The sequence below is a fragment of the Apium graveolens genome, chromosome 7 (assembly GCF_009905375.1).
Source record: "Apium graveolens cultivar Ventura chromosome 7, ASM990537v1, whole genome shotgun sequence".
NCBI classification, from domain to species: Eukaryota; Viridiplantae; Streptophyta; class Magnoliopsida; order Apiales; family Apiaceae; genus Apium; species Apium graveolens.
In genome coordinates, this window is record NC_133653.1 from 150,581,919 (window position 1) to 150,592,502 (window position 10,584).

A 10,584-nucleotide genomic window follows, 5' to 3' on the forward strand; every position below is an offset into this window, starting at 1 on the left:
TGCTGATGCCAAAAAGGGGGAGAAAGTAATTAAGTCCAAATGCAAGACTGTTAAGACATTGAAAGGGAAGGATGGTGAAAAGGATGATCAAGGAAACTCTAGAATGGGTAGAGGTCATAGTCAAGGTAGAGGTTTCTCATCAAGAAAAGCTGAAATCACAAGTCACAGGACAAGTTCTGATACTGGGAAAAGAATTAGTTCTACTACTGGTAAAAGGATAAGTTCTGATGAACTTTTAGAACTTGATGAAGAAATGTCAAGACAGTTATTTCTTCAGGAAAATTCAGGAATGGACTGGGAGAGTTTAATGGAAGAAGAAGCCAGACTTAAATCAGAGAAAGTCACATCTAAATCTGAAGCTTCTGGTAAAGAGACACTTCCAAAACTCAAAGGCACTGAGATAAAAGAAAGGACAAATACTGAAGCAACATTGGCTAAATCACAACCGCAGATAGATCCAAGATCCAAGGGTAAAGAAAAGGTTGGTGAACCTATCAAGGTTTGTGTGCCTCCTGAGAATGAAGAAATCACTGATGAAAAGGATGATCTTGCTCTGACTTCGAAAAAAGTTCTTAAAACAACCTTTAACATGGCTCAAGTTGTTCAGAGTCAAGAGACTGTAAGTTCTGATATTTTGAAGAAGCAAGTAACCTCTGACACAGCTCAAGTTAACTTGATATCAGAAGATAGATCAAAGAAACTCCTACCAGGATTCACTAAAGCAAAACAGACTCAACCTTTGAAGACTGCTGCAAGTGGTTTTGAAGCAAGAGTAGTTACTGGAAAGGAAGCAAGAGATAAAACTGGATTGAGAAGTGCTGATGAAAGAAGAATACAGAACACTACCAATGATCCAACTTCCTTGAGTGAACCAGGTATTGGAGCAACTTCTGAGAGATTGAATCAACTGGAATATGTACAAATGGTTTACCATACCTACTTGAAAGAACACATCTTGTTGTACTTCATGACATATGGTAGGGTTTATCATATAAGGCAAAATGCCATTCCATTGAAGTATTTTGAAGAATTGGAGCATGTACTATTCTTACTTCAAGTGGATGACAGATTGACAGGAAGTGCTGCAAACTATTTGAAGGATCAGATTCAGAGACAGAAAATGCTTTATTCTGTTAAGTCTGACAGTACATATGTTCCAAAGTACAAAGATCACAAGGGTGATATAGTTGAAATGAAGCCCAACACTGCTAAGATTATAACTACCTTTCTGGGTTACAGGGCTGTGGAATTCAATCTTGAGTCTGATAAGGCATATTTGATCAGACTGGATCAGGATATAAGAAAAGCTAAGATTAATGATCTCAGGGCTGCAATCTTTCAAATTGGTGAAGATACTGCAGAACTTAAAGATGCTAAAAGGAGGATGATTGATGAACTTAGATATGCTGAGAGATGTTTGTTGAAGAACTATCTCAGAACAACTCCTGACATCAGAGAGATCAGAAGATGAAGCCAAGTCATGATCTACAACTGATTAAATTCTGATATTTGTATAGACTGAAGCTGTTATCAGAAGTTAAATATTGGTAAAGCTTTAAGGACTGTAAGTTGTAGTTATCTAGTCTAATTCTCATGCATTTGTACTTAATGTTTTTGACATCATCAAATATTTATTAAACTTGTATATTATGCTAATTTACAAGTTGGGGGAGATTGTTATATATATTTGATAATGTCATGGCTAATATGATTTATGTTTAGTTTTCAGATCTTACTTAAACATGATAAATCAGTACTTACTGGAAGTCAGGACTTAAGGATATCAGTACTTATATTATCAGGAGATAATCATCAGAAGATGGATATCAGAACTTAAGTGCTGAAGGACGTTCAGATAAGGACAACAGCTGATTAAAGGAAAGAAGATCGAGATAAATATAAGAAGAGATATGCATGAAGAAGGAGTTCTATGAAGAATAGAATACTTGGAAGAAAAGATATCTGATTGATATATTTTAGGAAGCAGAATTATATTCCATATCAATTAGCGATTATCTTGTAACTGTGTAGTATATAAACACAGACATAGGGTTTACACTATAAGTGTTATCATATTCGAGAAGATTATTCATTGTAACCCTAGCAGCTCTCGTGATATTTGTTCATCACTGAGAGGTAACAGTTCCATACTGTAATAGAGTTTATTGTTTCAATAAAGTTTGTTTTCTGTTACTTGAGATATTAAAGTTCGATTTGATTGTACTTTACACTGTATTCACCCCCTCTACAGTGTGTGTGACCTAACAGATTAAATGTATCCGATACAACATTATTCCAAAATCAGGTTTCTCTAGCTTCAATGTCAAATTTGATTTATATTAAATAGCCTACTGATCTCAAGGATATGATGATGCCACTCTAACATTTTCATAAGAAAATATATAGTTTTAAGTACATATTTGGTTGGTAAGTAGTAGATTGAAAGTAAAAAAGAAGAAGTATCAAAGTTTTTTGTACGAAAAAAGTGAAAATATACTATTATTAACGTGTGGTGATAGTTTGTATAAGTAAATCTTCATTATTGCACCTTCAATTTGATTTTGTGAGAGTCACTGATCGGAACACTTCCGAATGTTGATTGTTGATTTTTTGTGTGTTAATAAGTTGTATACATATTTTCCACACAAATGTTTAAGTATTATTGATTTTTTTTAAAATTTTAAAAATTTTAAATAGTTTTTTAAAATTTTACGTTTTAGTTAATGTGGTAAGAATAGTCTAGTTGTTTCAAAACATTTATCCCTGTTCAAAATTTATTAAATAAACAAATAATTAAATAACTAAATATTAAATTTCACATGCCTAGCGCGAAAACACACCCTAATTTTAAAGAAATTTCAAATCGAGGCTTAAATTGTTAATTAATAAAAGATCCCAAGCAAATTTAAAAATAGAATACATTGACAATTCTAGACTCTATAAAATCCAAATAATGCACCTGACAAAATAAAAAAAGGAAAGTTACTCCCTCCGTCCCACCATTTTTTTTTACAGTTTTTCCTAATACTTAACATGCATTTGAAAATTATTATAAACTAGAGTTCCATAATTTACTTAATTTTTTTAATAAAAATTTAAATATTATATTTTTAATTAAAAAATTATTTTTTAAAATAAAAATAGACAAATATATTTTTTAAGAGGCTTAACGCTGTGCTCCGGAGTTTTAAAATGGAGAGAAAAGAAGAGAAATGATAATTTTAAAATTTTCCTTTCAAAACGTGCTCCCGAGTTTTGTGGCGAGAGAAGGGAAATGATTGGAAGAGAAAAATTCCTATAATTTTCCCGCAAAACTTTCTTCCAAAAAATGGGAAGATTTGAAAAGATCCTCTCACATTACGTTCTTTTTTTTTAATCATTTTCTCTCTCTCTTTTTTACACAAACCGGAGAGCATACGACTGATTTAGTTTGTCGATAACACAGACTCGACAATATATTTAAAGAAAAGAAGAAATTAGTAAAAAAGATATTTAAATAACGAAAAATGGGTTACATGGGCCAGGCTCATAAATTATAAAGAGATGTTCGGGCAGAGACTCCATTTCCCATTTGACCCCACTTGACTCCTCCCTCATTTTCTTGTTTTCTAGGGTTTTACAAGCTTTCTTTCTTTCCTCTCCTTCTTAATTCTCATCTGTATATACCTCAATTTCATATATTTCTTGTGCGTTTTGGGGCTGTGATGGCGTATCAACCAATTCGTGGAGCCGGGTCGGGCTTGCAGTTCTTAAACAACCCATTTGGGGACACCACTTACACTAAAGTGTTCGTGGGAGGTTTAGCCTGGGAAACAAAGAGTGAAACACTTCATAGCCATTTCGACAAGTTCGGGGAGATTCTTGAAGCTGTTGTCATCTCCGATAAGCATACCGGACGATCAAAAGGCTACGGATTTGTGAGTTGTAGTATAAAAATGTTGTTTCTTTTTTAAAGATTGATTTACTCCATTATTTAAATTTATTATGAAATTGTGAAAAAATTGGATTTATTATACAGTTGTTCGGGTAGTATAGGGGGGAAATTTCAGGGTTTTGGCTTTAAGGATTAAGATTTGGGTTAATGAAATGTCGTGAAAATAGATATTCAAGTATAAAGAAATGATGTTTTAGGAAAAAAAGTCATTTTGGTGATTGAGTTGGGATGACCGTGAATACGGAAGAGATAATTTTATACTCTATTTACGAACAATTAACTATTGGGGGTGAAAATTATATCTTTATGTTGATAAAGATATATGTATTATGTACATGTACACATTTTATATTACGACAACAAAGTGCTAAACAAAGTGACAGTGAAGTAAAAAATGGCGCAAAGTGGAAAGTATATAGGTGTAAACTGTAAATTGCTCATAAATCATACGTAAAAGCTAATACTTCGTGCCAAATGATTAGGTGACATTTAGTGATCCTGAGGCTGCAAAGAGGGCTTGTGTTGATCCAAATCCAATCATAGATGGTAGAAAGGCAAATTGTAATTTGGCTTCACTTGGACGGCCTCAGCCATCGCTTCCTTATGGTATCATTTTCTATTCTTTCAAATTATGAGCATTTGATCATTTTCACTGTTCTTTGTTAGGCATAATTACTTATATCTTCAGCATAGAAATGGTCGATCACAGAAATTTAAATACCCATGCAACCGACGATGAACTAGTCTAAAATGATAGGGATAAAATGAATATTCAGTGGCACGTAATGTAGTGCTTACTTTATAGTAAGCTAAATTCATGAGTGCTATGCACGATTACTTACTTATGTTATTAAATTAGATTTAAGTCAATCCCAAGTTGACACAAGTGTTAAAAACTCAACAAAATTTAGGTAAGTAGCATAACAGTTATTATCCTCTGTCATTTACAAGACTATATTGTAACGTGAGATCATTATCCGGAGCAGAATTAGTTGGGCTGTGTGCCGTTATAGTACATCTGGATCTGGCAGAACTTAGATTATAAACTTATTTTAGGTTGTTAGCACTAGAAAATCAATCATTATCATTTCTTGTTTGCAAGACAAGTTTATGTTTTAATTTCAAGTCTTGGTCACTTTTAATCTACAAAAATTGTAAAGCACCAACTATGACAAATTATGAGAATCTTCTAGAAGATGATAGGAGAATGAACACAAATTGTTGTCGTAAGTATTTGAGTTTCTTTTATTGTTATGAAAAAAGTTGCTTATTATTGACAACATAGTAATCGCAGTCTTGCAGAATGTTATTTGCTTTTGAATTGTATTAATCTATATTAATTATTGTTGTATTATGCGTGTGGTTTTTTCTTTCATATCAAGTGCATTTTTATTCGGTGAAACACGCTTCAATTTGCACGCACTTAAGACCCGAAGGTCTCTTATGCTTTTCTACTATTTTTCGCAGTCGACAACTATAGGTTGGAATAGAAAATTACAATTAAATATAAAACAGTTAATTAATTTTTATTGATTATGCCATTTTTCATTTGTTTTTGGGTGATAATAGTGCGTCTGAGACCAGCTTTGCCCTATTTTGGGAGTCCTCGACTTAACGCTGGAAGTCCTAGTTATCAACAACCAGTTCCGTACAGTTACCAGCCTGGATTTCCATATTCCCCGTATGGGTAAGTTACTAATGTTTTTGAATCACAGGATTTTCTGTTCTTAGTTGTGATTAGAACTTCATGAGTTAGTTCGTAGGGTTAATATGTTTTTGTATTTTTTCCAATCAAGAGCGAGGCAATTTAGTATTTTCAATTTGAAAGTACCTTGGGTGGATATGCATTGTTTTATCTTTTAATAGGTTCATTTCTCTCACATTTAAAAATATGCGTCTTGCTCTTGCATATGGCGAATGGGGACAATCACGTCCAAGTGTTTTTGCGCATTAGGCACGTCCTATAAATAAACCTGGGTTTATAGGATGTTTTGAATGATGAATTGATCATTATACAAGTGCTCTTCTGTTAAAAAAATCTGGATTAAAGAGACTTACTCTGTACTATGATTACTTTAAGTAGACTGTTTTTTTATTTACCTGAAGGTATCGTTGATCTTTCTTTGAAATTAAATATGATATTGGTGTAGAAGTAAAAATATTGTGATAGCATCGTGACACAGTGTATTTTATTCTCTTTATCGTAATATAAGATTTGGGATTTTTCTGTGTCAACCATTAAGCCACTCTTTAGTATGTACTGTAATCATCTTACAATTATTATACAACCAATATCAATTAAGATGCAGTTGCCATAGTATGCAAGTTTTATGTAAGGAATTAGAGCAATATTACTTTTAAAAATGTAGTACAAAATGTGATACCTAGATAATTTATTGGGTCACTTTCATATAAATTACATTATTGAAATGTCAACATCTGATTATTCAGTATTAATGGTTTATGACTTAATGATATATCATTTATATGTTGGGCAGGTACTCGGCATATGGACCTGAATACATGTACCCCCAGGTCAATAAGTTCAAATCTGATATTTTTGCTTTAACCAAAATGCATGTTGTTTGGAAATAAATTTTTTTGAAGTGGTGTTGATTTAGTATGATGTGACTCCATTTCTTATATATTTATTGATCCTTATTGTCAGGGTTTCTATAGCTCTTATATGGGCCATCCTCAGCCACAGATGTATAATGTACCGGGTGCAGCTGGTCCAAGTACCTTTCCATACGGCCAATTGGGTCAGCCCGGAACCCTCGGGTACAGGCCTATGCAGGGTTTCGTGATGCCAGGTGGCCCAGGTCCACATCTGATGCAATATGGCAGACCTAATGTCAGCGGTGCAATGTCTGAAACTATTCCGACAGTTCAAGCACCATATTTTACTGGTAATATGTACTTGTGTTTGAATAAATTTTTGCCTAACTTCTGACTGAAGCTGACTGAAGTTCCGATACTTAAATTGACATCTCTGTGCTTTTTACCCTAAGAATCTTAATTGCATGACCCTCCACAGTGCCATATTGATATGCTGATTTTTCTGCAAAACATTCATAATCTATACGTAATTCTAGAGTTATGAAGTATCATAATCTTTCAGGTACCAGAAATTTATTATATGAAAAATGTGACATTCCGAAGAAGGAACAAAAAGAATTATTATCAGGTATCAGCTAATATGTACAAACATATGATATGAATTGGAACTCCTTTATGATTTCGGACAGCAGAAGGCTAAAATGATGGTGGTGATAATATTTTTATAACAGGAAGAGTTCAAGTTCTATAAAATCATTTAGGATATTTTTTCACTACAGTGATAACATGTATAGTAGAAGAGTGTTCAGACAGTTTGAGGCATGTTAGTTGTTACTAGGTGAGATCGGCCTTCAGATGCCTCATTATTTTGGCACACATATTTTCTTTTGCTTTTAAAGAGAAGTAGAGACAATAATAAAATTATTTTAAAGCAGTGATAATAAGAGTTACAAAATTTAAATTTAACATCTTACAATTTATAATCATTGTCTTGTAGATGGTTCATGTTTAGTTGCTTATTTTTTTAGTGAAACCTATTATTTTCATCAATTTTTGGACAAACATTAACTTGTTTGTTGGAAACAATGTTTTCAGATGTGTACAGACCTGTGCACACTGTGCGCGCACACATGCTTGAATACATTCTATTATTCAATGCGGGTGTTTGAGCATAAACAGAAATAATGACATCAAGATGTAATCTAATTTTCATGTGATTCATAATTTTTATAATTTATATCAATCTTAATTCTCCCAGGTATGTCCCCTTCTTTGGGACAGGTGCGGAGTATAAATACTGTTAATCTTCCTCAAGTCCCTCGAAATAGTGGATCTGACTAAATGGTAGGCCAATTGCAACGGAACAATTTACTTCAGGAGGTACACTTTTTATTATTGACCCACATGCATTGGTTTAGTTGTCCTTGTCTTTTCTTTCCCACGAGATGTTTTCGAGTAACAGCCATTATTTACCATGTGCAGGATTAAGAGCACCTGCTGCTTGAGTGACAGACTGAATCTGACCTTGAGAGTCACTACTGTAGCAAATATGAGGTAATTGTGTCCTCTCAAATACTGCCAAGTAATCAGGTTTATCTATACAAGTACTCATGATTGGACATAAGGTGTTGTGTTTAGTAATATGGATTGAGCACAAAAATTACTATATCTTATTAAGTCTGCTAGTGGAATATTGAATATATTAGGAAGCGGAGAGAGATCTGTTATTACCCATCGTAGTGTGTGTGTCCGTGGATCTATTATGTTCATATGTCATGGTTATCACGGTGCCATGTTGAGCCTCGATGCCGGAGTACCTTCGAGAAGACTAGTTGACAAGTTGCCTAACTAGTCGTGGAAAGGAGACGAAGTGTTCATTATACATATATGTACTAAATTTAATATATAAGTGAACACATCAAAGCAATGTTACTGCAAAATAACATCCATATTCCAAATATCAAACATGTCCAAGCAAAATAAAACGTAAGTATGATGAATATCAAGCAAAGTCATCCATGTTAATATCATTTTCATCTCCCTCTGTTTTTTGTCTACTGCCATTGGTGGATCGGGTCATGGTACACCAAATCATGATGCCCTAGTACCTTCCTGTTGACTAGTCAGTCGTCATGATAATGTCAGATAATATTGAAGGAGTGAATATATACCTAAATCGTCTTAGTAGTTGAATGTAGCTTATTTGTCGTATTTAAAGCTTGACCGTCATGTAGTGGTTACTTTCTCCAGATAAGCGAGTTCATTGTTTAAGAAGAGAATTTGTCCACACTGATTGTCTAAGAAGACAATTTGAACATCACTTTTGGTTTGATATGTGAAATTTGTGTTAACATAAGTGGAATTTTTGTCTTTGCAGGTCATCTGTGGTCTTGGTCACCTAGGAAACCAAGGAAATGCTCTTATGAACACCCTCCCTCCAAGTACAGAACATGGAAGGCATGGCCTGCTCTTTAACCAGTTTGTATAACAATAGTGTCTCCTGAAGTCTGCATAAAACTGGTGTTGTATGTATCTAATTGATTGCTGGAATCTGGTTTCCTGCAATCTTGTCACAAGGAATCAACATATGATTACCTTGTGGTCTAAATCCTGGGTCTGGCTCATTGTGAATATAGAGTTTTCGTACCATTTTATCTTTATACCGATATTTAACATTCTGTGACCCCATGTCATAGTTGATGAATCCATTATTCTTCATAAACGCTCCATTAGTCTGAATCCACATCTAACACAAGGTTGGGTTGACTGAAAAAAGGTTGTCAAATATGTATGTACCCTTTTTAGTGCTGTTGGTTAAACTATCCAATGAGATGGACACAGTGAAGGGAAGTAGGCTATATCTCTTTGCTATTGTGTGAATGAACTCTTAATATATGAAGCTAGTTGTAATAACTGTTGGTAATTTTTTTATTAAAGCGGCTGTACCACCATTTCATCTTAGCTTTGCGATATTATTATTGTTAGATTCAAGTAGAAGTAGAGACCTCGGTGATAGTAACTGTGGTCACCTAACGTTTCTCAATAAAGGTTTTATCGTGCTTTAATGTTCTTGAGGAGAAGAAAATTAGTTACTTGAAGATCAAGAAATTAACTTAATTAACAAATAGTTTGAGTGAAATATTGGCAAAAATAAAAAAGAAAAAGTAAAGGTAGGGCAGAATGCCAGAATTTGTTTCAGAAATGGTTGGGGAATTTTTCTGACAATTTTTTTTTTGGTCACAAGTTAAATAGTTCATAGTTACAGGACAAACTTGCATGATGTGTTTCGATATAGCTGAATTTGCTCTCTTTAGAGCAAATCCAATGTAATATGTAAAATAACTATAATTATTGTTATAATTTGACATAAAAAAATGTATTTTGATTTTAAAATAAAACTTCAACTTTAATGCTAGATGCATTTTGAAATCAAATATTTTTTAATTTACCTAAATTTTGTCACCTTCCCATAAGTTTCATTTAAAACACAACAATATTTATCTCATTTGTAATAATTTGATGATATGACTAGATACATAAATACATCCTTAATTTCAAATTTAGAACAAATGATGTATATATACATATTTACATCCAAGTATAGAACTCCTTTGTAATTGAAATTTTTGACATTTAGTTTTAAATTATAGAAATGACACAAATTATAGCATTGCATTGGACTTGCTCTTATGCATGCAACATTCTTATAGTGCGACTTTGGAGGATGAAAAATACGGGTTAATATAGAATCAATCAGAAACACATTTTGGAGGGATAAAATTTTCTTTATCATCAAAGTATTCCATCAAAGTAAAAAGAAATAAGTGTTTCCAGAAGTTTAAATAATATTACTTTAATGTCCGAGTAATTATCCTTAGAAAAAGCCTCGTTAAAAATTCTAATAATAACATTTAATGGAAAATAACTTGGGGTAAAAAAGTACTCACCAAAAATATACGTTGTACAAAAAAAATTAAGAATAAAACTAGTATCTTAGTTGCAGAAATTCCTCAAATTATCAAAATTGCCTTGTATTTCGAGATTCCTAATTGATAATTGTGATTTAAAGTCTGACATAAGAATCCCTCTAA

The 10,584-nt window shown here is 33.0% G+C and overlaps 1 protein-coding gene across 2 annotated transcripts; it reads left to right on the plus strand.

The window, feature by feature from the left end:
• Nucleotides 1-3,529: 3,529 nt before the first annotated feature.
• Nucleotides 3,530-9,454, plus strand: LOC141672017 (uncharacterized). 2 transcript variants are annotated; one of them, XM_074478501.1, is made up of 9 exons: nt 3,530-3,917; nt 4,417-4,540; nt 5,504-5,621; nt 6,433-6,469; nt 6,603-6,843; nt 7,056-7,121; nt 7,752-7,873; nt 7,976-8,047; nt 8,871-9,454. In XM_074478501.1, the coding sequence occupies exons 1-7, from the start codon at nt 3,705-3,707 to the stop codon at nt 7,832-7,834; spliced, it is 882 nt and encodes a 293-aa protein (XP_074334602.1). In that variant the 5' UTR covers nt 3,530-3,704; the 3' UTR covers nt 7,835-7,873; nt 7,976-8,047; nt 8,871-9,454. The 2 variants fall into 2 exon arrangements, with proteins under 2 accessions (XP_074334602.1, XP_074334603.1); XM_074478502.1 differs by lacking the exon at nt 7,056-7,121 and having other exon boundaries at nt 3,534-3,917.
• The last annotated feature ends 1,130 nt before the right edge of the window (nt 9,455-10,584 follow it).